At 37.2% G+C, this 24,233-nt stretch overlaps 2 protein-coding genes across 2 annotated transcripts in view; both read left to right on the top strand.

Annotated features, from left to right (window-relative positions):
* Positions 1-29: 29 nt before the first annotated feature.
* LOC121420644 (multiple epidermal growth factor-like domains protein 11) lies at positions 30-20,891 on the top strand. The gene is made up of 11 exons (XM_041615307.1): positions 30-439; positions 1,310-1,409; positions 7,527-7,614; positions 7,891-8,002; positions 8,535-8,784; positions 16,696-17,018; positions 17,655-17,765; positions 18,911-19,123; positions 19,226-19,357; positions 19,778-19,927; positions 20,719-20,891. The coding sequence occupies exons 1-11, from the start codon at positions 301-303 to the stop codon at positions 20,889-20,891; spliced, it is 1,791 nt and encodes a 596-aa protein (XP_041471241.1). The 5' UTR covers positions 30-300.
* Positions 20,892-21,444: 553 nt separating this feature from the next.
* Positions 21,445-24,233, top strand: part of LOC121420643 — a 166,570-nt gene continuing 163,781 nt past the window's right edge. Inside the window, exons 1-2 of the mRNA XM_041615306.1 lie at positions 21,445-21,720; positions 23,226-23,354. Coding sequence (XP_041471240.1) covers positions 21,527-21,720; positions 23,226-23,354 — 323 coding nt within the window. The 5' untranslated portion in view covers positions 21,445-21,526. The remainder of the gene's footprint in view (positions 21,721-23,225; positions 23,355-24,233) is intronic.

Raw genomic sequence — 24,233 nt, 5'->3', positions numbered from 1 at the left:
AGAGTACTGCCTAAGCTCGTGAAAACTAATCTCCCATTTCGCGTGTGCAAAAATGATTGATTGAATAATTTTGACGAAAAGGACTTTACGAACTTTTTATAACACCGTGAAACAACTAAATAAATAGCATCGCTGGACGATGATAGCAGAAATAGATACCATGGAAACGTAGGAATATATATAATGACGGTGATAATAAACTCCTTTTCGCGACAATAGCTGTTATTTTGAGAGAAATTAGGAGGAAAGCCTAACAACTTTACAAGAGCCGGGAGAGGAGAGGAGCAACCCGGCGGAAGTATGAGGAGCGTGCGAGGTGTCAAACTGCCCCGGACCAGCGGGGTAGAGCTCCCAGGAAAGTTACGATGGAATAACGGATGTTGGAAACTGATTATTATTTTGGTTTTCGTTACCATCCTCGAAATTAATACCGTATCAGGTGAGTACATTTTTGTCTAAGATTTCTTACTCATATGGAATAGAATTTATTCTGAAATTTATCATGGAAATTTCAATGTTGAGAGTGAGACTTGAGAGAAGTTATCTTTGCGTTTGCCTTTTTTGGACCAAACCTCCTATCGTATCAGGAGAGTTTGGGCATGTTAATGATTGTTCCTATTAAAGTCAGAGACAGATTTACTTAATTTTTCTTAACATGAGATCATGCCTTGATCTACCTCATTTTTCTGTGAGTGTGATTGTTGATTTTGATGACCTCCAAATCCAACTAAATTTCATGTCATTTTGTATTTAAGTTATATAACTTGGCCGTGGGTCTGAACACGTATAGGCCTACCCAGTTGTTGTGTCCGGACAGGTTTAGAAAGTCATTTGGAAAAATTTAAAAGCGAAGTTTCATCAATTTATAGTGCAAAATGTTATGAAATATTATAGAGAACAAAATAGTTCTAAGATGATTGCTTCCATTGAATTCGTATTTTTATTGAAATCCAAAGACGAAAAAGAAGGTTTCAAAAATATTAAGTGTCCGGACACCCGACCCCCCATCCTACATGCAATTTCTGAAGCCTGGCAGAAAATATTTTCTGAAATCATTCTGGGGATTGGGATCTAGATAATTTTTTTATGAGTGATGACATTTCCCATTCTCCAATCCATTCCTACAAAGAGACTGTCTTGTTATCAGATGTAATGTAATACTGCCATGTTAAAAGTGTAAGCTTTACACTGTATGTTACAGGCCTTGTGCATGGTGTAGATCTAGGCCAATTGCTTATTTACCATTGATGACGACTACATCTTCCTCATATCATTTTTGTGCTCATTTTCTAATTTTTGTTTTATGTAGGAGCATGTGACTGTGAGAATGACTGTGCATCCAGCTGTACTGCGGGTCAGTATTGGGATAGCAATGCCACAGCCTGCTTTGATTGTCCTCCAGGATATTAGTAAGTATGATAAAGTCAACAATAACAAAATAAACAACAAAAAATAGGCCTATATAACAGTTTTTGGATGTTGATGCCTTCGTGGTGGTAGGGTTGTGATGATGATGATGATGATGGTTTTTAATATGATGATGATGGTGATAATGATGATGATGATGGTGATGATGATGATGGTCAGATGGTGATGATGATGGTGATGATGATGATGATGGTGATGGTGATGATGGTGATGATGATGATGATGATGGTGATGGTGATGATGATGGTTATGATGATGATGGTGATGGTGATGATGATGATGATGATGGTGATGATGATGATGATGGTGATAATGATGATGGTGATGATGATGATGATGATGATGGTGATGGTGATGATGATGGTGATGATGATGATGGTGATGGTGATGATGATGGTGATGATGATGATGATGATGGTGATGATGATGATGATGATGATGATGATGGTGATGATGATGGTGATGATGATGATGATGATGATGGTGATGATGATGGTGATGATGATGATGATGATGATGGTGATGATGATGATGATGATGATGATGATGATGATGATGATGATGGTGATGATGATGATGATGATGGTGATGATGATGATGATGATGGTGATGATGATGATGCTGATGATGGTGATGATGATGATGATGATGATGATGATGATGCTGATGATGATGATGATGATGATGGTGATGATGGTGATGATGATGATGATGATGATGATGATGCTGATGATGGTGATGATGATGATGCTGTACACTACTGATGATGATTACATGTATGGTGGTGATGATGATGACTAATGATGACTATTAAATGATGATGATATTGTACAGTACATTGTAGGTGATAATGATGTTGATAATAATTGGCTATAAAAAATAAACTTCATTTTATAGTGTGCACATAATGAAATGAAAAAAAAGTATCCAAATTATAAATTGTTAACTGGTTCTTTTCATAGTATCCTTAACACATTTTTAAGAGTGCACATACACCTTGTATATGTACATGGACACATTCATAATCAAATAATTTCTTTTTCAAAGGAGTTCCTTTGAGAGGATTTGCCAAAATTGTCATTTTTGGCTTTAAGATTCTGCTCTTGTTTTGTAATTTCTTTACAACATGTATTGGTTGATTAAGTTATTGTGTTCTCAAATGTGGAGTAGTAGTGGTGATCGTATCAGATCATGAGGTCATAACAAAATTAAAAAGAAAATCCTCACAAATGATCATTTTTTTCCTTGGATTACATTTTAAACTTTCAAATGATCAATTTTTTGTATTACTCTACTGGATTCTCTGGAATCAGATTGAGTTTTTTTTTCATGATTGTATTTTGTCCCACATATATTTTACAGAGTCCAAAGATAAAATAGAGCAGGACTTCAGCATCATTCGTTAAACAATCATTTTATCACACAGATAATAATCTTCAATCTGTTGTATTAAAAGGTCGGATGTGAGTGTTTAGTTTCCGAAAGAACACTTCAAGCTTTACATGATGATATCCTTTTTTCAGGAAAGCATTCTAATAAAATGATTAAAATATACAAACAAAAAGAAAGAAAAATCATGGCGCACAACATTTTAACATTTTACTTCTTCCCGCTCTTTTATTCTGAATCTGTGTGCATCACAACAATATTTAAGTTTAAATGTACATGTATCTTCCTTTTTTATGAGAATCATCTGTTTGGTTGATTGTGTGATTTTGTTGAATAAAAAGACCATGTCAGTGTCACCAAAGTGAGTTTGAATAGGACTACATGTATGTGTCAATGAGAGAAATTCTAACCATTCCCTGATCTTGCTAAACTTTACACTCTGTATTTAATTAATACCAAAGAGTCGTGGCTGTCAGATTTGGTTCTTTTCAGCATGTAGATTCATTGAAAATTTGCATTAATTGTGATCGCTCTCTGATGTTCTTTAAAGGTCTATAGTCCACCTTAAAAAAATTTTGATTTGAATAAATAGAGAAAAATCAAACAAGCATAACACTGAAAATTTCATCAAAATCAGATGTAAAATAGGAAAGTTAAGCCATTTCAAAGTTTCGCTTATTTTTCACAAAACAGCAATATGCATTTCAGTGGCATGCAAATGAGACAGTTGATGATGTCCTTCACTCACTATTTTATTTTTTATTTTTATTTTTTATTTTTATTGAATTATACAATATTTCATTTAAAAATATTTACCCATAAGGACCAACTTGACTGAACCATAATGCTAATTCCACATGCTCAGGGAGGAATTAATTGTTGTTTCACTTGACGATGAGGAGAAAATTGCAATATTTCGTAATAAAATACAAAGAAATAGTGAGAGGATGACGTCATCAGTCTCCTGGTTTGCGTACTGATCAGGATGTGCGTATAATTATTTTGTGAATTTAAGCCTTAAAATGTCATAACTTATTTTACAATTACATCCAATTTTATTACATTTATTACATCCAATCTTATTTTACATCTTTACGATATTGATGAAATTTTCAGTGGTATGCTTGTTGGATTTTTCGCTTTTTATTCAAATTACTTTTTTTGTTGGGGTGGACTTGTCCTTTAAAGAGGGCATTTTGATCACTTTCATCATTTACAAATTATCCATGTTACTTTTAAGCCCATTTCATGCTTTGAAAATGAATTGATATATTAAAAGGAAAAATTTAACCGGGTACGTCATCAACATATAAAACACATTTTTATTTAAAATCTTTATCAAAGAAAATGGTTTAATTGGAATAGTGGCATGACTTTGGGGGATTCACCAAATCTAAAGAGTACAGCCTTCATTTCTGGAACTTTACTTGTCGAGTTTCAGTTTGAAGTACCTGTAACTGCAAAATGTACAGAATATAGTGATCAGTATGATAGTTGTGTACTAGTATTATAAAATTCAAGAGGTCTATCCTGGCCAAAATCAAACTGGCCAATCACTGGTTTTAATTGTTACCTCCTCTCACTGGCCAGTCTAATTGCAACCAACCCATTCAAAGTAGATTATTAGTCCGTGTGGCATCAATACCATGACTACGGGACGCTATGGGGGAAACATGCCGATTGTTTCTCTATTTGCTATATAGTCTTCCCTGCCATTCTTAAGTTCCAGTTTGTTTACACAGTTGAGCAATCTTGGAGTGCTCTTCATTCAATCAAGCATGCATGCTATGTAAAGAAAAGCTTACAGTTGCATGTAGATTTTTGACGAAATTCCTGTATGTTCCATCACAGTGTTAAGTGATTATGTTAAAAGATGAATTTGATTTTTTTCTCTTTACTCATGTACTTTACATAGCTGCAATTTATCAAAAGGCAAACAGTTTTCTTTAGCTAGGTGCAAATTCAGTGAAAACAAGTAAAATTTTGAAATTAGACCCCCCATTTTACATCAAGGAGGCCATGTTGAGGACAGTGGATGTTCTTTTATATTTTGGTCATCTGAAGACTAAATCTACAGAAACAGCTGTTTGTGTATTAAAAAATGGCTCATCCATTAAAATAATAAAGCCATGTACATGAAGATATAATATTTTATGTCTAAAATTACAAAAGAGAGACGATTCCTTATAAAGTGGCATCCGTGTGCACAATTTTGTATAGGTACACATCAATACAATTTGAGAGTCATTGTTCAAAATTGAAATACTTTTTTATGAATATATTTCAATAGTGATGGTCAAAAGTACACATACATTGTACATATTAAATGTGCAATGTAGGCCTTTATTAAACAATGTACATGTAGGTCACTATAGTACAAAATTATGTAATTACTTCAACAAAGACTTGCCAACATACTTTAGGCCTACACTATGAAGAAATTGTAGAAAGTATACTAAAACAAACATTCATTTGAAAAGCAAAATGTACCGTAGTAAAAGCTTATGAAAAAAAATCAATTGATTAATGACACACTCGTTGAAGGACAGTCAAAAGTCTGAAGAGTAAACTCATAAGTTACCCGGATACCAATACTATCGGTGTCAAAGTCCTTTTATTTGTGTGCACAGAGCCATTTTGTTTCCATGGTAACCTATCAACAATCAATAATGCATACATGTAGTTCGTAAAGCGTGACGGTGGGATAGGAATTGCTCTTGTGCCAGGAGATAAAGTTAGCCAGCTTTTATTGAATACTTTGTGCCTTTGATACTAGTGGCAATTGGGGTGGTGTGGCGACTGAAAATATGATAACCCGGGTTTTATTGATCGGTAGGCCTGGCTTCATCGTGGCTATTTGGGAGATTTGGAGTTTAAACTTTAATATGATGGTGTGAAAAAGGAAGGGAGTAATATGAACAATGTAATCATGTAGCGTTAAGCCATGTGGACAAAAAGGGGATGTCTCTTTATCATGTAGCTATTCGATGTACATGTAGGAATTTGAAAAGTACACATATTTTAATTTGAATGCACAATTTACACATATGATTTGATTTGTATTCTTGTTTCACATTCCCCAAAATTCAAATATCTTGAGGAAATAAGAGTCATTTTCAATGTTTCACCAAGTAATAGAATGACGTGAAAAGTGAGGAACCTATATCACAGGAGCTCTTGTTATATTATGTTTAGGCTATGTTGTACAAGCCAAACCAAGTGAATAAGTGATGATATAATATGTTGAGTTTTTTTTTAAATATTTTTTCTGATACTATACTACATTTACAGTCTTTTCATCTTTGTATGTACATTTTGTACATGCACATATGTACATGTATTTAAAGCAATTGGAAACCAAATTTCTTTGTACATAATATATGAACATACATGTACCATGAAAAGAATCTTGAATCTGGGAGAATACCTTGACCAAAATCCTAAGAACAGGAACCGGTTCACATCTATGTAATGTTCACTTGGTTTCGTGTACTGTATGCACAGAATATGGTTTGTCGGCGAACAAAGAATTCAATAAAAATCATAGGGAGCTTTTGTACAAGACAAGAAGCTGCACTGAAAACATGTTTTCTGTCTTTCTGAACTCATATGCAGTCATGAAAAACTTTTTAATTCATTTTTTGGGGGCAAGCATACATGTACGTCATCAACATAAAGATTTTTTGCAAATTGTATTTGTCTTGCCTTGGAACATAAAGATATTATTACATACATATATGTACATTGTTGTGGTGCATTTTTTTTTTGAATTATTGATTTATTGATTTGCTCTGATCACTGATTGGAGTGCTCGGCCATGGATCTATCAAAAGAATGAAGCCATGATTAGATCTCAAAATCAATTAAGCAGGTTTAGAAACATTATAGAGATAGATTACAGCCCTTGGTTTTGAGAAAATTAATCAATAATTTGTTTACGAGAACTGATAAGATATTGAAACTTTTTTTGAGGGGTGTTTTTATGATGTATGAGTTTGTACTTTTTGTAGTACAGATTTGTATGTAGTGTTATAGGTTTACATACATGTACGTGCGTACATGATGATGATAATGAAAGCAGTGATGGTGATGAACAATGATTTATACATGTAGTGTAACTTATTTTGGATAGCAGACATTTTATTGTGATGACATTGGTGAATGTACATGTACAAGGAGGAAAAAAAAGTAGAAAGAGGGTAGATGAGGGGTACATACATGTATAGGGGACAGATGGGGACAAAAAAGATGAGGAGCAGGAGGAGAAAGATGAGGCAGTTAAGAAGGAGGAGGAGGAGAAAAAAGAGAAGCAGGAGGGGAAGAGAAGGAGGAGGAGACAGAGGAGCAAGGAGAAAAAAAGGAGAAAAAGGGGGAGAAAAAGAAGGAGGAGGGGGGGGGGGGGGAGAAGAAAGAGGAAAAAAGAATGTGGGTAATGTTAAGGAGTTATAAGGAAGAATTTAATAGTGACATGAAGAGGAGGGGAAAGGGAGATGAGTAAGTTTCAAATTTGTTTAAGTTACTTTATTCTTATTTGAGTGAATAAGTGATATTACACTGTAGGAATTTGAGAGGAGATGTATTGCCAATTCAATTTTGAAAAGATATACAATCCTGACTTTATTCCAGAAAAAAGTCAGATCAGCATTAATGTGACAGCCTCTATAACATTCTTGAAACTAATTTTCCGTTTCGATATTTTCTTTCTTAAGTTGTGCTGGTGGAGCAGATCCAAGATTACCATGTTCGGCAGGAACCTATAATAGCCTTGCCAGCCAGTCATCTGATTCAGCTTGTATGGTAAGTTTTAGCTAATCATATTGAAATAATTTATTTGGAATTAATTCTTAGAATGGGAATAAGGAAAAAGGTATATATCTATTTTAGACAAAATCAAACTTGTGCCTGTTATTCCCACGCTTTTCATGCATTACATACATAAAAACTTGTTATAGCAAATTTGTAATTGCCTAGAATTGAACAAAATTGTTTCTTTCAGGTACATGTATATAATACCTGTAGGTCTTTAACTTTAATAGCAATTATGATTTTGATAATTTCTTTTTATTCAAACAGGACTGCTCAGCAGGAACATACAGTCTGGATGCAGCTGAGTTCTGTGAATGGTGTCCGGCCGGTTATTCGTGCCCAGTAGCTGGTCTCTCTGAACCGATAATGTGTGGGGAAGGTAAGAAGAAAAGAATGATGATGAGGAGGAGGATGATGATGATGGTGGTGATGATGATGATGGTGGTGGTGGTGATGATGGTAGTGATTATGATGATGATGTTGGTTGTTATGATGATGGTGGCATTGTTGATGATGGTTAGGATAATAGTAATTATAAGAATGGTGATGATGTTGATGTCGATGGTGATTATGGTGATGGCAATTATGGTAATAATATTGATGATAGTGTTGATAGTGATTATGATGAGATTGATGATTAAAAGGATAATGATGATGTTGATGATGATGATGAAAATGATGATGTTGATGATGATGATGTTGATAGTGACAGGGATGCTGATAAACATTGGTGATGATTGTGATGATGCTTTTGCTGCTGCTGCTGCTGATGATGATGATAGAGGTGATCAGATGATGATGATAGTAATGATGATGATAATGATGACTATGATGATGACTATGGCCGAAAGAGGAGAAGAATTTTGTTGAAATTACCAATTAAATACTCCCCTTTCCGCTTCCCGCTCCAGGTCAATACTCCTTCAACGGGAGCTCCTCCTGTCTCCAGTGTCCTCCTGGTCACAAGTGCCCCTCCATCTACCAGGATCCCATCATCTGTGAGGAGGGGTACTACTCCAGCGGGGAGGGGCAGACGGAATGCCAGGAGTGCCCTGCGGGCTACGCCTGCCCGGATCGTAACAGCACCGTGGCCTGTACGGCTGGGTATTTTAGCAGGCTAGGGGACGGGACCTGTAGTTCCTGTGAGCAGGGGTATTATAGGTGAGTCATGTCATGCAAAGTCCTCCCCTCGCCTCCTCTTATCTATTCTGCCTCCTGTCACCCCCTTCCAGTCAAATGTTTATTTTTATTTTGGGGGTCTACTTTTCATAACCTTTATATGCATAAATAGCAAATATACATGTACTGCAGGCCTGCCAACTACTCCTTTTTAAAAGGAGTTACTCCTTTTTTGGAAATTTTTAATATCCATTATATCATAGGGAAAGAAAATTCCCCCTTTTTTTGTCCATATATTATGTACAGTCATCTATGGGAAATATGCTGTGACTCCTATTTTGTAAATGAATCACTCCTATTTTGTATGTTTACAGGTTGGTAGGCCTGGTACTGCAGTGAACAGGGTTTTTCAGGGCTGTGTTTTTATTTTCCAGTACCCTTTTGAACATTTTTGGGGCAAACCCCTCTGACTTTTTCTTTGGTACTTTTATTCCACAGTCCTCTCTACATAAAAAACAAACAAACAATCAAACAAGATTCTCCTTGATTTGATTCACATTAGATTACCTATTTTTCTGTTAATTGCAGTTTTTAGAATAACTTTGTGACAATTTGCAGAATCACAAGTAGAATACCTTTTATAATCATGTATCCACACTAGTTTATTTGTGAATAGGAAAAAAATCTCAATCATGTACACTGTACTCTTTTAAAATACATGTACTTGTTACTTTTTTAAATTTCTGTCTCACCTGCGAAGCAAAGTGAGACTATAGGCGCCGCTTTTCCGACGGCGACGGCGGCGGCGGTGGCGGCGGCGGCGGCGTCAACATCAAATCTTAACCTGAGGTTAAGTTTTTGAAATGACATCATAACTTAGAAAGTATATGGACCTAGTTAATAAAACTTGGCCATAAGGTTAATCAAGTATTACTGAACATCCTATTAGAGTTTCATGTCACATGACCAAGGTCAAAGGTCATTTAGGGTCAATGAACTTAGACCATGTTGGAGGAATCAACATCGAAATCTTAACCTGAGGTTAAGTTTTTGAAATGTCATCATAACTTAGAAAATATATGGACCTAGTTCATGAAACTTGGACATAAGGTTAATCAAGTATCAATGAACATCCTGCATGAGTTTCACGTCACATGACCAAGGTCAAAGGTCATTTAGGGTCAATGAACTTTGGACGAATTGGGGATATCTGTTGAATTCCCATCATAACTTTGAAAGTTTATGGATCTGGGGCGGTATTCTGAAAGCTCAATTAGCGGTCAATTAGCGCTCAATTAGCATTTTGGTATTCTGAAAAGTCACTTAAGTGCCCCTTTCCTTATTTGGCAGGGTTGCGTTGCGCGCACTTGCAATAGTACGCGTTATGACCGCGCGAAGACTTAATTGAGTAGTTACGAGACTTTTGGTATTCTGAAAAGTCTCATAGCGCTCAATTAACGGACTTTCCAGTGGAGAAAGATAATGGTGATAAGAGGTCCATTAAGTCTCATCATATCTTGCTAAATGTGGCTTTCATTTCGTATAAATATCATCAAATCGGTTTAATAGTAGGAGGAAGGAAGAGAATAAAGGAGAGAGCTAAAAAGGGAATAGAACTTAAAGAGAGAAAAGGTGGCGTACACTGTTAGAAAATTTATCCTTAAACTAAAAGAAGTTCCTGCAGCAGAGTCTCGAGAATACCTGTAATCTTACCAGATTGCGTAATCTTACAGGAAATTGGTATTTGGTGTGTGTAATCTTACAAATTTCCTTAAATAAAACACTCTTTTCCCCTTTTTCTAACAGACCTGTTCTGTTAAATTGCAGAAAAATTCCTGTTTCATGAATTTAAAGAATGATTCTGGTATTGCTTTCTGCAAAATCTTCTTTTATTTTTCTGTAAAATCAGGTTTTTTTTAACAGTGTATAAACAAGTAAAATAAGGAATGGCCTAGGGATTATATTTGGTATAAATTAGAAAAGGTGGGAAAAGGAGACAGAAATATTTGTGTACGTATAGGGAAAACATGACTATTATTTTCTATATTTTCTTTTATTATTAGCATCATAAACTATTTTGTTTTCGCACACTTTTTTTACAATAATGAAATTGCCAAATCACGGTAGATGCAGCAATGTGCAGGGGTGAATTAAACCTTGTTTCTGACAATGAAAAAAGTAAGCATAGACCCCTTAGTATTTAAACGAATATAGAATAAAATACAAAAGAAAAAAATAGTGAGTGATGCCATCGTTTACCCCACCTATAAAAACCTGTGTCATAACGTTTGTACTTCAAATTTCAATAAAATTTCGGCTTTTTTAAAATTATGCTTGTTTGATTTTTAAAATATGTTTATTCAAATTTTGTTGGAGAAGATTTCTCATACAAATGAAAAGTATGTAGTTTTTTTGAATAAGTAGGAATTAAGTTAAAGAAGAACCCCCCCCATCATGGCCCCGAGACAGAGGCAAATAAAATATTGTAAAAAAAAAGAAAAAGAACGGATAGCGGGTTGTGAAAATCAGAACGCGTTGGAAAAAAGAGAAAAGCACAAAGATACAATTAATGAGAGAGAAGGGGAAAAGACAACAGTTGATTTTAACAACATAACGAACCTCTAATCTCCGATGCAAATATGCTTAAGCATTATTTTTCAGCAAAAATTCTTTGTATCAAGATCGTGGTGCAGTGCACCTGCAGCAGCCGGGCGCTGCGCTGCAAGGCAGCAAAGTGAAGAGACACTGCGCGCTAGGAGAAAAATTTACGTTGTAAGAGCGCATTTGATTGGCTAATTCGGCTCAGTAGGGGAGTGGCCTAAAGGGACTTAATTGAGCGCTAATAGAGTTTTCAGAATACGAATTTGGAGGTACATTAGCGCTCCATTAAATGGGTAACTTAAAAGGATATTTAAGTGGAAACTTACGAGACTTTTCAGAATACCCCCCCTGATTCATGAAACTTGGACATGATAGTAATCAAGCATCACTGAACATTTTGTGCAAGTTTCAGGTCACATGATCAAGGTCAAAGGTCATTTAGGGTCAATGAACTTTGGCCGAATTGGGGATATCTGTTGAATTCCCATCATAACTTTGAAAGTTTATGGATCTGATTCATGAAACTTGGACATAATAGTAATCAAGCATCACTGAACATTTTGTGCAAGTTTCAGGTCTCATGATTAAGGTCAAAGGTCATTTAGGGTCAATGAACTTTGGCCGAATCGGGGGTATCTGTTGAATTACCATCATAACTTTGAAAGTTTATTGGTCTAGTTCGTTAAACTTGGACATTAGAGTAACCAAGTATCACTGAACATCCTGTGCGTGTTTCAGGTCACATGTCCAAGGTCAAAGGTCAATGAACTTTAGCCGAATTGGGTGTATCTGTTGAATTACCATCATAACTTTGAAAGTTTACATGTATGGATCTGATTCATGAAACTTGTACATAAGAGTAATCAAGTATCACTGAACATCCTGTTCCAGTTTCAGGTCACATGATCAAGGTCAAAGGTCATGTAAGGTCAATGAACTTTGGCCATGTTGGGGTTTTTTGTTGAATAACCATCATATCTCTGTAAGTTTATTGGTCTAGTTCTTAAAAAGAGGACATAAGAGTAACCATGTATCACTGAACATCTTGTGCGAGTTAGAGTAGTATGCAAAGTCAGCACTGCTGCTATATTGAACCGCGTGATGCAGGTGAGACGGCCAGAGGCATTCCACTTGTTATTTCATTTATGTACATGTAGTTTACAGTGTACATGTATGCATCAATTACTCAATGTTCCCAGGTTTTTGTATGAATATAATGTAGTAATATATACACCCTTTATGCCAGGTAAATTTAATAGGTAGGAAACTTAATTTATTCATAAAGGTTTCCCACTATCACAGGGGAATAATAAACTGAAATCATTCTGCATTCTGTTGTCAAGGTAACAATTCTGCTTGATTTTATCTCGTACGTGGTGGATGATGGTGATTAGAACTGCTTACAAGAGAAATCCATAGTGTCTGACCTTCTGATTATACTAGCTTGATTAAAGATTAATTATCTGGTGTAATACAGCATATATGATTTGTAGGCATTGTCAAGCCAATTCATCTACAGTACACCATGTGTTATATCTATAGTGTACATGTACACTACTACTACTACTACTACTACTACTACTACTACTACTACTACTACTACTACTACTACTACTACTACTACTACTACTACTACTACTACTACTACTACTACTACTACGGCTACTACTACTACTACTACTACTACTACTACTACGACTACTACTACTACGGCTACTACTACTACTACTACTACTACTACTACTACTACTACTACTACTACATCTACTACTACTACTACTACTACTACTACTACTACTACTACTACTGCTACTACTACTACTACTACTACTACTACTACTACTACTACTACTACTACTACTACTACTACTACTACTACTACTACTGCTACTTCTGCTAATACTGCTACTACTGCTACTACTACTACTACTACTACTACTACTACGGCTACTACTACTATTGCGATTACTACTACTACTACTACTACTACTGCTACTACTACTGCTACTACTACCGCTACTTCTTCTCCTCCCCCTCGTCCTCCTCTCCTTCTTTTTCTTCTTCTTGGAGACGCAATCATCACGATAGTTTTGCTGGATTAATCTTGAGATTGCAATCCTAGGTCCACTTGGAATTATTTGGAAAATTTTTGAAGTTTCTCGGTAATTCGCAGGTGCAAACGCTCCTAAAGATTCAACTCGGGATTGTTTATTCATCAGACCATAATGCATTGATGCCTCATTCGAGCAAGATTTGCTCTTCAAGCGCTGGTGGCGGTAGGGTTTCTTGAATCTTGAGATTAATCGTGAAGAGGGCCGATTGGGCTAAAATCTCGAGATTGAGCAAACTTGGGCTGGTGCAGCACCGCTTTTTTTTTCTTCCTCTCTCTGTCTCACTCTTTCTCTCTCACTTTTTATCATTCTCTTTTATCTACACTTTCACCCCTTCCTACATCTTTCGCTCCATATTTTACTCCATCTCCCCCCCCTCTCTCTGCACACACCTGTATGAATACAGCTTGTCAGACAATGCAATTATATTGCGGATGACTGATGGTGTTTGCCAATAATAATGATACACGCTGCATTGATAGTCTCCGGGCGACCGTACTTCTTCCCAATTGATTAGCTCATAAAACTATAAGTACCATACAATTGGTATTATTGCTTTCCTACAAAGCAAGTATGATGAAGTCAGCTCATTGTATAGTGTATGGCTTATTACTGTAACTGTGTGTATAGCATGTTTATTTTTCTAGTTGAATTTGCTGTATGCTGCCAGAATAATGAATTAATGATGAATTCATGACCTTGACATCAATGTTCCATGTATGGCATGCACACTGACTATCAAAAAAAATTCTCTTTGTGATTTCCCCTATTTCTCGTTCTCTTTCTTTTCCCATTTTTTTCAGGTTTTTTTTGTTGTTAAAACTTTTTTTTTCCTCTGTTGGTCCTTGTCTGTCTCCTTTAAACTCAGTTTTCTTCATTTCTCTTTTTTCCTGTAATTTTTTTTTGTTTCTCTGTTTTCAATATTTCCTTTATACATTTCGTACATTAATGTTTCTTACCACTTTACAATATTTATACAATGCAATGAATGCATCAAACAAAAATATTCGTTTATCAATTTTCTACTCATTTTATATCTTTTTAGCGGGTATTATTTTGAGATATTACATACAGTATGCTATGAAATTCAAATTCAGTATGGTGAAAAATGTTTGGCCTCCATACAGAACAATATATGAAATGTATGTAAAATTTAATCACAAATTTAGTAAGGAGCCTAGAAAATCATATCATTTATTAAAAGCCTTTATAGGAAGAAATCAAAACTGTATCGTGTACATGTACAGAGTATAGCTCAGTCGGTAGAGCGGGGTTTCGGATTCCGGTGACCCGGGTTCGATTCCCAAGTTAGGCATTTATCCTCATTACCAGGCCCCTTGGAGAGGACCTTATGCCGTTGGTCCCCTGGTTGCTTGCTCACAGGCATTCGTGCTTTCTTAGCAGTCAGGTAAAAACCTCGGTCTACTGTACCCAATTTGTATACCTCTCAGATCAAATTACCTCTTTCACATAAGCCAGTTCGTAGTTCCTTTCTGCGCATGATCAAAAGATTGATTCTACGCATGATCAGAAGAAGGTCATTTGTACTAAAGTGACATGGTGCTTTAAAATCTAATGAGATAAGCACCAACTTTGATGTCTTCATTATTCATATATTCTTTTGAATTGTCGTTTTCATTTACATCCACAAAAAAACAACAATGCTTCCACCGTTCCACGAACGACTGGTATTTCACAGTTTGTCAAGTACATTATGCAACATGCTAAGATATGCATTCAAAGTAGGAATGCAACAAATACCTTCATTAAGTGTTCATTGGTTTGCTATTCTAGTCACCTGGTCTATTCAATTTCTTCATCCTGCTATGTAAGGCAAGCTTACGTAATATCTTGCTTTGAAATCTGCCTATCATGATGAAAGAAATGAAAGGTCATTTGACCAAAATTGCCCATGAAGTAACTACGAACTGGTCTATTGACAGAGATCTGTGAGCTTATATTTCAATGAGCTAGGCAGTACTCTCCATTGTTAGAAGGGAGCAACAGTGAAGCCTGTAGTAATAGCAAAGTTACCCAGGCCATTGTGCATCCCAGATTAGCGCTGGTCTATTGATGTCATCGCGTGCACTCAGGCATAGGACGTAGTATTATGTATGAAACCACCAGTAGACATGCATGATTACTAGTCTGAAGGCACAGACCCTTTGTTTTCGCAATTTGCATAGTGGAGTGCATAATGTAGAGTCTGAATTAGTGAGACTACATGTAGATTCACTATATGTACTTTGTCTGGCTCAACCATACACTTGTTTGACACAGACAGAATCTTTGGGGTCTAGTCTTGACTCTCGAGCTGTTATTTAATTGCTGAAGTGTCAAATATGAGTCTGTGTTTGCAGACTACATGTATACAGGGTTGCAAAATATGTTACGCAAGAATGAGCCTTTTTTCTGAGTCCGGGGCTGGGAGATACTTGTGATTTAACACCTGGTTTTAAGGAGGGAAGTTATATTACATAATATATGAGACTTACACATGTGAATACTACCGTATAAAATACCCTTTCAAAATGATTTTAGAATCATACACATTTAGATTTGGCTTTGAGCTGCTATTTTTAAAGAATTCTGATGAGTGGTTTGTGAGTGTAAACTCTTCAATTAATTTGCATATTGTGAATTTACATACCTTCAAAATACAGAAATATTTGCAAAATGCAGATCACTTCATTTCCATTACTAAAACATAGGCATCATCTAGTGAAAATGATATTTCTGTATAGATATTTCAGTGATTTCAGTACATATACATGTATGCAAAAGCACAAGTACAACTTACAATGTAGGCTGTTCACCTAAGCCCAATGTTTTTTTTTAATTTACGATGTACATGTACATAGTTCATCATTATTTTTACTTTGTAACCACCGATATGTATGTTGTAACCGGTACATTGTAGAAAGAAAAAACATAGAAAATATTTAAAAGTCTCTTACAATTACATGTATGTAGAATGTACCGTAAATGAAAGTGGAATAAAGTGTTACAAATATTGTATAATTGTTAAAAAATATTAGATTAAACATGAACTAAAAAAATTAGTTCTACCTGGGAATGAATGTATAGTAATATACGTATACATGAACAAATGTATTAAAAAGGTATTATGATATAGGCCTATAAAATCTGTGCATGAGTAATAAAACTAATGATTGATTGAATAAACTCTGTTAAATTATTACTATTAAAAAATATTCCATATTCCTGTTATCTTACCCAGTGAGGAGGCTGCTTCTTCCTGCCTACCCTGCCCTGAAGGCTATTCCTGCACCGACCCCTCGCAAGACCCAGCCGCCTGCTCAAAGGGGTACATCGCACCTGTTGGCTCTGACAACTGCACCCGCTGTGCCTACAACGAGATCACCAATGCTGCCCAGACGGACTGCGTGCCTTGCCCCGCCGGGCAGGAGTGCACCGACCCTACGGTCGACCCGGTGGACTGCGCGAGTGGGCAATACGCTCTTCTAGGAGATGGCGTCTGTCAGAGTTGTCCCGCCGGGAGCAGGTGCCCGGCGGTCAGCACCATCGAGGATTGTCCGCCAGGTGATGTATCGCCTTCTGAATGTTTAGCAGTTCTCTGTGAAAACAGTGAGGTGCATGCCAATATAAATATGCAATAGTTTGGCTGATGATGTCATGTTCCCACGTCTCTTTTCTTAAAAACTATTATTTTCAACCCAAGATTCATGGACACAACAAAACAAATAAGGGGGAATTCCTTTTGGACTACTCCCAAGCCAGGAGGAGGAGTATTATGACTTGTGATTATTATCTTTGTTTCCCCATCCTTGACCTGTGATTACAGCGGTGCTCAAAAGTAAGTGAACGCTGCCAGAAAATGAACTTATTTCAAGTGTTCAAGTTCTGCCATGTTTTAAAATGTGAAGTCAGATGATAATATGTTGCATTCAAGAAAGTTTGTATCTCTGGGTTTCAAGGAAAATTGTTGTCCACATTGAACAGTCGGCAACAAGGAGTGCATTTTGTGGTGGGGTTAAATAACTTTTGAACACAACCATGGGCTTTAGTCCGTGATCTCATGCTATTTAATGGGGGGGGGGGGAGGGGGTGGAGCAATAGGTCACCCCCCAAACAATAGGTGTGATACAAGTGAGCGCAACTGTACATATTTATATTTGTTATTAATATTAATGACAATTGATTATGTTCATTCTACAGGAACCTATTCAAGCGGGGGAGCCACTGACTGTGTGTCATGCCCTGCCGGTCATAGCTGTACCAACTCCTCAGCTTCACAGTGTGGTAGCGGAGAATATAGCCCGCTCGGAGGTGAGTGCAGGGGGTCCTTAGATAAGCTCAACAATTGATTGTGGATGAATGGATGGATAGTTAGATGGAAGAATGGATGGAAGGATGGATGGATTGAAGGAAGGAAGGATAGATAGTTGGATGGAAGAATGGATGGATGGATGCACATTGATGGATAGATGGATGGATAGATAGATAATTCATGGATGGATGCATGGATAGATGCATGGATAGATAGATGGATGGATGGGTGGGTGGATGAATGGATAGATAGATGGATGCATGGATGGATGAACAGATGGATGCATGGATAGATAGATGGATGCATGGATGGATAGATGGATAGATAAATGGATGCATGGATGGATGCATGGATGGATAGATGGATAGATAAATGGATGTATGGATGGATAGATGGGTGGATGGATAGATGGATGGATGGATGCATGGATGGATGGATGGATGGATCTACATGTACATGTATAGATGGAAAGTTGGATGGATGGAAAGTTGGAAAGATGGATTGATAGATGGATAGACGCATGGATGAATGAATGGATGGATGCATGCATGCATGCATGAATAGATGGACGGAAGGATGGTTGGATGGATGCATGGATAGATAGATGGATGGGTGGTTGGATGCATGGATGGATAGATGGATAGATAGATGGATGCATGGATGGATAGATGGATAAATAGATGGATGGATAGATGGATGGATGGATGGATAGATAGTTGGATGGATGGAAAGTTGGATAGATGGATTGATAGATAGACGCATGAATGGAGGGATCGATGGATGGATGTGTGAATGGGTTGATGAATGAATGAATAATTTTTTGGATGAACATTTAAGTGATGAACTGAAAAAAGATAGAAAATTAAAATGGTCATTGAATGATGAATCATATACATACTTAGTGTGACAACCCCCCCCCCCAAAAAAAAAAATCAAATTTGATTGCTCACTATTTTGTAGTTATTTACAAAATATTTTGGCCATGTTAAAAGAGAATTCATGAATATACATGTATGCAGTGAATAGCAAAAGTATATATATATACTGTATGTGTACAACAGAATGATTAGTTTGCTAATTGTAAAAAAGTCCAAAATTTATTTGAGAAGTTCTGCTTACGCTACCTTTAATATTCATCTTTCAGATGTCAACTGCTACAGCTGTTCCGCTGGTTTCTACTGCACACCTCTCGCTGGCTCTCAGACAGCTTGCCCCGACGGCTACTACTCCGGGGCCAACGCAACATCCTGTACGGAGTGCCCACCGGGCTACCAGTGTACTTCCACGGTTGCCCAGGAGTGTGCAGCGGGGTATTACTCTCTAGGACAGGCCAGTGCCTGCTTGCCTTGCCCCAGAGGTGAGTGAGGTTACATGCAGCAAATGATGTACTCTATTCTTTCCCCACTCCCTGGGATGCATTCAATTTCAGTGTCATCCTTTTCCATGTATTTCCTTACAGGATACCAATGCAACCTTATCAACGCTGCCCTGGTAACATGTACTGTGAGGCCCAATGTATGCACTTTTTCCACTCCCTGGGGAGCATTCCATTTAGAAATCATGTGTTCTATATATTTCCCTGAAGAATGCAGTATGAACTACACTACCCTAGTAGCATACATTAATTCACAGTCTATGCATTCCCCACTCCCTAGGGAGTATTCCATTAGAAATTACATGTTTTTCATTCTATTCCATACAGGATACCAATATCACTCTCTAGGGAGGGAACATTCTGTTTATAAGTCATGTTTACTTTTATTTTCCTGTGGATTATCAATGCAATATTAACATCACTGCCATTTGACAATGCATAATTTATGCCCCTTTTCCACTCCCTGGGGAGCATCTCATTTACATATCAAGTTTTCCATGCATTTGCTTACGGGATACCAATGCTAGCAGGTAGCATTGCAATGGCAGTGAGAGCCTTGCTTGCCCATGCACCTCATCCACTCCTTGGGGAGCATTTCATTTAAATGTTATATTTTCCATGCATTTCCCTATACAGGATATCAATGCAATGTTACCAACGCTGCCCCAGTAAGATGCACTAACGGATGGTATGCGGATGCTACGCTTCAGACATACTGCCTTCAGTGTGACGCGGGTTATTACTGTGATAGTGATGGAACACAGTCGCCTCAGCCATGTGACAGCGGTAAGATCCTCTAACTTAATCCTCAAATTGGCAATATTAGTGTCTTTCTCTTATTGTTTCTTTTTTTTTGGAGAAATAGATATACTGTTGCTTGATATAGAATCTCATACCCTTTTCATAAACCCATCCTCCAATTAGCCGCCTAAGAGTAATGCGGATAATTCAATAAAAATTGCGTTCACAAACTCCGAAAATAAGCCGCATTATTTTTACGAGCGCCCGTCCTGAAAAAGGCGGATAATCGTCATGACAACTGGACACGCCCCCTCCGATGCCGTTGTGTTGGAAAAGGGTGACCTTGTGACCACACCATGGCAATTATCCGCATTATTTGGAAATGCGTTCATTAACTCAAAATCTTGTCCCGATGCTGCTATTATGCGGATAATAGCAGCATCAAAATAATGCGGATAACTCTGGTCCTCCTCCAATTTTACGACCAAATTATGCTGCTATTGGCCGCATAATTGAGTTTATGAAAGGGATATTAATCTAGTTGAAACATTGATCAGATTTCCCCCTTAAAATTTGCAACAGGAGTTTTTATTGTCTCCCATTACTGTTTACTTTTACAGTCAAGGTTAAGAAGTCATCTGTGATGAAGAATGTTTAATCTGAAGCTGTAATTATGTGCCAATGAATTATTTGGAACCCCTTATTCTTCATATTTGTGAAATTACTATTTTATTTCTCTCACCACAGTTTTGTGAAACTAAGCTAAATATAAAAAATTCTTTTTGTTTTTTACTCTGTGGTTTTGACATCGATTGTACTTGACTAATTATTAACAGGTCAGTATAGTTTAGCTGGGAGTACGCAATGTACGGACTGTCCGCCTGGGTTTGCCTGCCCCGATAAGACCTTAGACGATATGGAAGAATGTCAGCCAGGATGGTATGCGACGGGAAAGGCAACAGAATGTACGCCATGTACATCAGGGAAATACTGCACCGATACAAGGTAAGTGGCAAGGGTGATGATGATGATGATGATGGTGGTGGTGATGACGGTGATGATGATGATGATAGTGGTGGTGGTCGTGGTGATGATGGTGGTGGTGATGATGATGATGGTGGTGATGATGATGATGGTAGTGGTAGGGATGATGGTGGTGATGGTGGTGATAATGGTGGTGATGATGATGATGATGGTAGTGGTGGTGATGACGGTGATGATGATGATGATAGTGGTTTTGGTTGTGATAATGATGAAGATGATGATGATGGTGATGGTGATGATAATGATGGTGACGATGATGGTAGTGGTGGTGGTGATGTTGATAATGATGATGGTAGTCTTAGGGATGATGAAGGTAGTGGTGGTGGTGATGATGATGATGATAGTGATGGTGGTGGTGCTGCTGATGATGATAGAGATTGTGATGGCGATGCTTTTGTTGATAATATTGGTAATACTATCACTAATATTCATGGATGATGGTGATAATGATGACACGCATAATATGTGGCACATTGCCCTCAACTTACCTTCTACGCAAAAAAATTCCTTCCCCAGAACCAACTCTGAAATCGACTGCGACCTCGGCACATACTCTTACACAAATGCCAGCTCCTGCGTCGTCTGCGACGCTGGGTACGAATGCCCCAACACCGACGGATCCGACATGCGAGAGTGCATGCCCGGGAATACAGTACAAGCGGCAGTGCCGCCTGCCTTAGCTGTGAAGCGGGATACCAGTGCCCCGATCCTACGTCGAGCTATAAAGAACCTTGTAATCCCGGACTATACTCGATCGGTCAACAAGCTGCATGTACAGGATGTCCAGCTGGATCGTAAGTCAGCCATTTCACTGAAATATGTTCAAATTTTGCCCGCCGAGGACATAATCCTTCTTGTGCCACATTATTTCAATGTGCAACCTTAACCCTAATCAGGGAAAAATGCCTCAAAATGAGGGAAAAATCAGGGAATTTTGATCAGCCCAAAAGTCGAAAGCATGGTAGTCAGTCAGACCCTGTTATATTTTGTTGCATATCAAAACAACATCCATTGAATGACTGGTTATGGTGGTACTTATTAGTTTTACATAATTGTTTTTATAATAATGATGATAATAATAAGCTTTAATTTATATAGCGCAGCTTTTATATGGATATATTCAGCTGCGCTTGTTCAGAGCTCTTTTTACTTATGTCTACACAGCATATTTTCTTAACTAAAGAGATATGTTTTTAATTTTGATTTGAAGAGAGCCAATGATGAAGAGCTTAGATAGTAAGTGCAAATGCACTTATACGTAAAATACATGTCATTAACTGCAACAACTTAGAAAACAGGCGAAACTGGAAATGGTTTAAATAATTATCAGGGAATTTTTGAACTTCATCAGGGAGAAATCAGGGAATGTTGTTTTCTTGAAAAGCTTGTAACCCTGAAACATGTGAGGTTCATCTTTTGTTAGGTGCCAAAACTTCAAAAGAATACTGCAGAAAGATACTGTTGGTATTTTTGCCAATTTGAAGGTTGAATATTTGTAATTTATTTCAGGTAGAGCAATTTGTAGCTGGCCTAAGCGAATCGGATTTACTGTGACATAAAATGATAAATGCAGAAAAACTAGAAATCAAGCAACATCATACTTCCATCATGATCTCTATTCTGACATCAAATAACTTGAATCTAGAACGAGTGTCAGTCAATGATCAGGCTGTTAGAGCCAACCTTGACAACCTCATTCTCAGTAAAGGTTTTATAAATAACACACAATTGCAATACATTTTAACCAATAATACATATTGCATACATTCAGGGCATCTGAATACTCCCCAGGGAGTGGAGGATGTGCACACATTGTGTGCGGGAATGACTGATTGAATCCGATGACCGGGGTAATAATATATCTGTAAAGCGCTTAGAAACGTCGTTCCGATGGATTAAGCGCTATATAAAAGCGGATTATTATTTATTGTCTCCTTTAGGTTGTGGGTTGTAACTTAGATTCCTCCAAAGGTCCCTCTGTATATCAGAGAAGAGCTTTTTGCAGTGCCCCCCCCCCCTTTGGAGAGCTCATTATTGCTCCCCTAATAATTTTAAAACTAAGTCCCTGGTTAAGAAAGACTTTAAGAAAGAGTGGTGATCCTTTCTTGTGGTAAATGGTATACACCAAAATGTTCATTGGTGATGGTTTAGCGTGTAAGAAAGTTCCCAAGTCGTTCTTAAAGTCGCTCTTAACTTACGAACAGCTGTATGAAACGTTCCCCTGATGTTAATAGTATCTTCGTGTGCATGTTTGATTACGTTTTAGAAGCTTTAAATCATCTTTTCTCTCACCATTTAGATTCTGTCCAGTAACAGTGGCAGCGACAGAGATATTTTGCGATCCAGGCTACTACTCCCTTGGCAACGCTTCTGTTTGTACACCTTGCCCAGCTGGGTATAAATGCCCGAGCACATCAGAGGCTCCGACGTAAGTCTTTTTTTGTTTAATTATGTGTTTTATCAGTATTTAATCACATATGATCACAATATTTACAAGTTATGAAAATTATTTAAAACTGTTCAAAAGGGATAAACATCCCATAAAGAAATAAAAAAAAATCAAGAGTTGACATGATGTAAATCAGTCCTATTAAATGCGATAACTTAAGTTTAACTTGACCCAGGCTTGTATAATTTGGTGTGTATGATACTAGCATGGATCCCAGGAAGCCTATTGATTTTGAGGTCAGAAGGTTAAAGGTGAAGACGCCACCTTCCACTTTTCTTGCTTGACCTATAACTCCATTTTCTGCGTTACAGGCGGGTGTATTTTATGCTCGCCTTAGCGACACTCTCTTTGGACGTCATGCTTTTTTCTGATGTTGCGTAGAGTGATGTAGATTTTTTTTTGCAATAGAAATTGGTTCACGTGGATTTATTTCATGGGACAACATCCAAAGCTTTAAGAAACTATTGGGCTACCTGCATGAACAAAAAAAAAAAAGCTGCGTGGGTTTCGGGACAAGCTCAGTAAAATTGCCCTCGTCTCATCTTTTGCACTTCACTCTGCAAAGGATGAATCGTCCTGGCAGGATTTTAATGTTTGATAAAACTAGAAGTACCATAAGTCCAGGATGAAAACGAAGGAAGTAATAATTGTTTAATTGCATTTGTAAATAACTAAGTGAATGTTTTGTGATTTGATATATTTCATATGATCCTCTATGAATATTTGAATAAAGTGATGCAAAATTAAAATCTCTCATCTTTTCTTTTTCTTTCCTACTCTTCATTGTTTACTTCCTTCTCCCCCTTAAATATGTCTTTCACCTTCACTTTATTGGAATGAGTGGAATTTACCTTTGTT

The sequence above is a fragment of the Lytechinus variegatus genome, chromosome 8 (genome assembly GCF_018143015.1).
Source record: "Lytechinus variegatus isolate NC3 chromosome 8, Lvar_3.0, whole genome shotgun sequence".
NCBI classification, from domain to species: domain Eukaryota; kingdom Metazoa; phylum Echinodermata; class Echinoidea; order Temnopleuroida; family Toxopneustidae; genus Lytechinus; species Lytechinus variegatus.
Note: the sequence above shows the minus strand (reverse complement) of the source record. Positions and strands in the feature narration are given on the sequence as shown.

What these genes read in the sequence shown, in the direction of transcription:
- LOC121420644 (XM_041615307.1), top strand. Translation starts at nt 301, where the DNA reads ATGAGGAGCGTGCGAGGTGTCAAACTGCCCCGGACCAGCGGGGTAGAG. An exon ending in CATCTGATTCAGCTTGTATG is followed by an intron (nt 7,615 to 7,890) that starts GTAAGTTTTAGC and finishes TTATTCAAACAG; the next exon opens with GACTGCTCAGCAGGAACATA. An exon ending in CTGCTTGCCTTGCCCCAGAG is followed by an intron (nt 19,124 to 19,225) that starts GTGAGTGAGGTT and finishes ATTTCCTTACAG; the next exon opens with GATACCAATGCAACCTTATC.